The following is a 4,574-nucleotide window of genomic DNA, read 5'->3' on the forward strand; positions in this document are numbered from 1 at the left end:
CAGGTCGCCATGATATGCTGTTTATCAGACCAGCGCTGACTATTGTTGTGTCTGGCGAGCTGCAGCAGCTGCCCATAATCCTGGTGGGTGCGTCGTCGTTCATTGTGCAGAATGTCGAATCGTCTATCTGCTCAGCCAAGTCAGTTCCCCTACGATCGTTTGACAGACTTGAGTGCCAAAGATCGTGGTGCGCATTAAAGTCACCAACTACCATACGGTTTTCACCTCTGAGGAGCGTGATATCCTGCCGGGTAGCAGGTGACAGGGGGTATGTACACCTTAAATATTTCGAGCTCAACATCGCCTGACCGGATAGCAATGCCCTGACATTCTAGGGTGGTATCCCTGCGGTCGATGTCTGCTTCGATAAGACGATACTGCACGGTGTGGTGCGTGATGAACGCTAAGCCACCACGATTATCTCGCTCGCGATCTCGACGGTGCACGTTGTATCTGGCGCAATTCAACAGGGTTGAATTGCCGTGCAACTTCGTCTCTTGGACCGCAGCTATCAATATACCATGCCTTCCCATGAAGACGGTTATCTCCTCTATCTTGCTCTGAAGCCCGTTACAGTTAAATTGAAGGAGCTTCATGTGGTTCGGGAGACGTGTGGTAATGCGGGGTGTGAGGGATGTGTGTGGCCGTGACGCCATTGGCTGTGTGCGCTGCTGAGGTGGTTGCCGCCCTGTGGTGGTGGTGGGTGGCGTTGCAGTTGAGGTTTGCGACAACACGGGCCCTCGAAGTTCCTCGTCCAATCTCGCGTGGTGCGCAGACCCGAACATGCCCTAAAGTGGCACCAGCCAAGGCAGGTGTTGCACTTGACTGATGTCACATTACGGAATATCCTGATCTGGCATACCGTACAGATTGTAGGAGGAACCAAGAGTTGTTGGCGGCGGCGTGTGGTGGTGGTGCGGTTGTGTGTGTTCTGTCGTCTGTCGTGGTTGTGGTGTGGTCTATTGTGTTGTTGTGCTGTGGTGTTTGTGTGGGGCTGCTCAGGTGGACTGGGGTTAGCCGCGGAGGCTGCTCTGTTTGAGCAGCAGGGGGCCACAAACGACGTGGTCCACTGCCGATGTGTAGGTACTCCTGAACTGACTCTGAGGTGACTCTACCCCTCGCAAGCATTGCACTTGACTGATGTGGAGTTGTGGTATAGTCGTCTCTGGCATACACAGCAGGTGTAGGTTTCTGGCCCTGGGTTTGACTCAATCCAGCCCTGAGCAGAAGAAAACGTAGCGAATATAGCCCTATGGACGAACAACTTCTGAGATACTTCGCCGAGCTAAACGGGGCTAGATCGCCGAAACAACAGCCCTTGGTCGGGTAAAACCCGAGTCATTCCGGTACGTAGAACCGGATGTCGTGGGAACGGACTCGTACGGGATCGCAACTACTGCTGGGAGACAGCTCAATAGCTCCGCTCAGCGCTGAGCTACCCACCCATCTCTAGGCTGCAAACCTACATACTCAGAATCAAGGTACATTGAACAGGTAGTATCAGTAGAGCAGCTGATTTGATTTATTTTCAAATTATTTGGTCTCGAAAATGTCAAATATTTTTAATTTTTTCTCACAAAAATTCTGAATTGTTAAAATCCATTTGCATGTGAAACCTTTTTCCATACAAAACAAGCGATTGAATAGCAGCTTTTGGAACGTTCGCGCAACTCAGCAGCACAACCGCTGATTACTGGCCCTTGTAAAGGATGGATCAATGCTTCGAGAAGCAAACAAATTTACTAGGAAAGAAAGTTGCAACAATTTTTATTTTTTCCAATTTCAATTGTTTATTATTTTTGTATTTCACATGGCACCCTTTGATTTAGAAGAAAAAATTCAGAACAGTTGTTGACACTTTCGATACCAGAAGCAACAACAAAATACACGCAAATGTTTTTGCTCTACTGATACTACCTGTTTAATGTGCCTTGCTCAGAATGTTTAAAAAAAAAAAAGGTTGAAATTTTTACTAACATGGGTTTTTGAGATAACGAGCTACACTTTCATAAAAAATAAGAAACATTAAGTAAACGAAAGGGAAATAGCCAAAGAATGCTAAAATGTCGTTACTATAAGTATTGTTACGATTATACTTGAATTAATCGCTGAATTCCTAAATCCATCGGGTTCTTTTCACTGGATTGGTAAATTGTTTACGTTACAAAAATACTTTTATCATTAAAAATCTACGGTTACTGTTTATTCAAAAATTGTTTTCAATACAACACCCTTTATTCTATTATTATTATTATTATATTATTATTTTATAAGTTCTCTGCTTATAGTCAGCAGAAGCTGCATATTTTTACTACTATGAGTACAACTAAGAAATGTGATTTTGAATGAACTATTTTTTAACATTGAATAAGAAAGCCTAAGGAACAAAGTATTGCAATATGTATGCGTAGGCGATATACTACTTTTAATACATATTTGTGTATGTACATACATAAATAAGTGTTTTGAAAATGTTTTTCTTTTATGTTTTTCTTTTGTTATTATAAAATTGTATCAAAAACATTTGTTCTTGAATGAATTTATATTCAGGTAGTTTTTTTTAAGGAATCGGCATTGGCATCGGCCGATTCTTTGCCCTAAGGCCGGTTAATCGGCATCGGCTAAAAATTGGGAATCGGTCGGACTCTAGTATTTATATATAGTACAGTTTTGTGCAAAACAAAGCAACAAATTTAGTTCGATTTCTGCATTTCTTTCAAAAAAACAGGTTTACAAAAAATTTGATGATTAATTTTTAAATACCTAAAAGTGTTTTGAAATAAATGTGCTTAATTTGTCTCTTTTAAAAACCAACTGAATTAAAAAACAAAAAGTAATTTTTAAACAAAAAACAAAACCGACTTCAATTTTCATATACAAATTTAAGATTATCGTTAATTTCTTTATGATCCAATGATCGGATTTTAACCAAATTAGTATGAGACCATCCGAGAGGTAACACCTTTCCTTTAAAAAATTGTAGAAATCGGTAAATGTGGTCCAAAGTTATGCGGTAACATACAAAAAAAATCCGACGAATTGATAACCTTCTATTTCATGTGAAGTCGGTTAAAAACTGGTCCAGATTCGGTTGGCATGCGTGCATAACAAAACAACAAATCAACATTTTGTACAATTACTCTTATTCTTAATAACCCCCTGTGAATATTCGAGGCATTGCTCGTAGTAAATTATCTTTAGTCGATTATGGAATATTTTCCCATTCATTTTTTAATACTTTGAATAGTTCATCCTTATTGCGAAGGTGTTGGCCGAAACTCCCATCTTTGAAACACCGAACAGGTTCTCTATAGGGTTCTCGTCCAGCAACTTGACAACACATTCGATAACTTGAACGCTACTATCCCTGCGATAGTTTTTAACCAGATTACCAAAATTCCAGCGTCTCCATGCTTAAAATCCTCCCACATACAGTTCCGTGGATAAAGGCATTTACCTCTACTGCCCTGGACTGTACACATAAATCGTTAATAGTTTGTTCGAATTGTTTAGAAGTACGTACAATATTACAAGAAAAGTTTAAAATAAACAAATGTGGTAAATAAGATAACATAACTTTATCTTTATATCAGTCTACCTTTACCTGTGTTTAAGAAATCTGTGTTGCTGGGGCCAGGGATCGAACCCATGACCTTCGGGGTGATAGGGCGCACCTCTACGCACTCAGCCACAGCTGTCATACATAAAATTTTAATTTATGGGAATTCATTTTGTTTATAGCTATTTAAAGTCAATCGTAATCACAACGCATTTCGCATGATACAAATATCATAGTATTTCGTACAGATATACTAAAAATACGCAATTATGGATTAGTTTAGTATTCCAAGTTTACTTGTTTTTCAAGTATGCATTTTTTGGTTTATATATATATATATATAATGACAATAAAGTAAAAATTTTACTTATAAAAACGCAATTAAAACTAATTAGTCACTACTCACTTAAATCTATGTACCTACGATTACGCCTTTACACCATACGCCTCTGGCATACGTTCAATGGCGTATTTGTGCGCTGCCACATACATAATAGGTACGCCTGGAATTTTGCGTACACGATTTTTTAAATCCTTGTCATTGGTCGCCACTATATAGCATTTATGTTGACGCACTCTTTCTACCAAACAGTCATCGGCATATGTGCCTTTATGCAAACATGGTAAACGCTCAAAGCGGGGATCAGATATAATTCGCAGCGCTAATTTATAGCGACTTCCTAATTTTTCCAACTCCGCTCGAACACAATCCGATATATAGGGTATACATTTGGCATATAAACAGTCCATCATGCCTTGTATGATATCCAGTTTGTTTTTAATGCTAAAGTTAATGAAATTTGTATCAAGTATGATGTGATATGGTGGACCCAGCTGTGTATTGTATTGAAAGAAAAGCGCTGAACTTTGCTGTTGAACATGGTGCACTTTTAGAGCGTGTAGATCCTCTGGTTTTTTACGCTTCTTGCGTATTTCTTCCTTGATGCGGCTGTCAGTGGGTTTCATCAATCGCTTCAGTTTCGCTGTACGTTGTTTTTGTATTTTTCGAGTTTTC

General features: G+C 39.6%; 1 protein-coding gene across 2 annotated transcripts in view; it reads right to left on the reverse strand.

Annotated features, from left to right (window-relative positions):
• Positions 1 to 3,563: 3,563 nt before the first annotated feature.
• LOC118740518 (rRNA-processing protein FCF1 homolog) overlaps positions 3,564 to 4,574 on the reverse strand; it is a 1,284-nt gene continuing 273 nt past the window's right edge. The window contains exon 3 of one of the 2 annotated variants that reach the window (XM_036472079.1): positions 3,564 to 4,561. In XM_036472079.1, coding sequence (XP_036327972.1) covers positions 3,986 to 4,561 — 576 coding nt within the window. In that variant the 3' untranslated portion in view covers positions 3,564 to 3,985. The other variant, XM_036472080.1, reaches the window with a different exon arrangement.

Source organism: Rhagoletis pomonella, unplaced genomic scaffold (genome assembly GCF_013731165.1).
Source record: "Rhagoletis pomonella isolate Grant_MI unplaced genomic scaffold, Rhpom_1.0 Rhpom_scaffold_00006, whole genome shotgun sequence".
NCBI classification, from domain to species: domain Eukaryota; kingdom Metazoa; phylum Arthropoda; class Insecta; order Diptera; family Tephritidae; genus Rhagoletis; species Rhagoletis pomonella.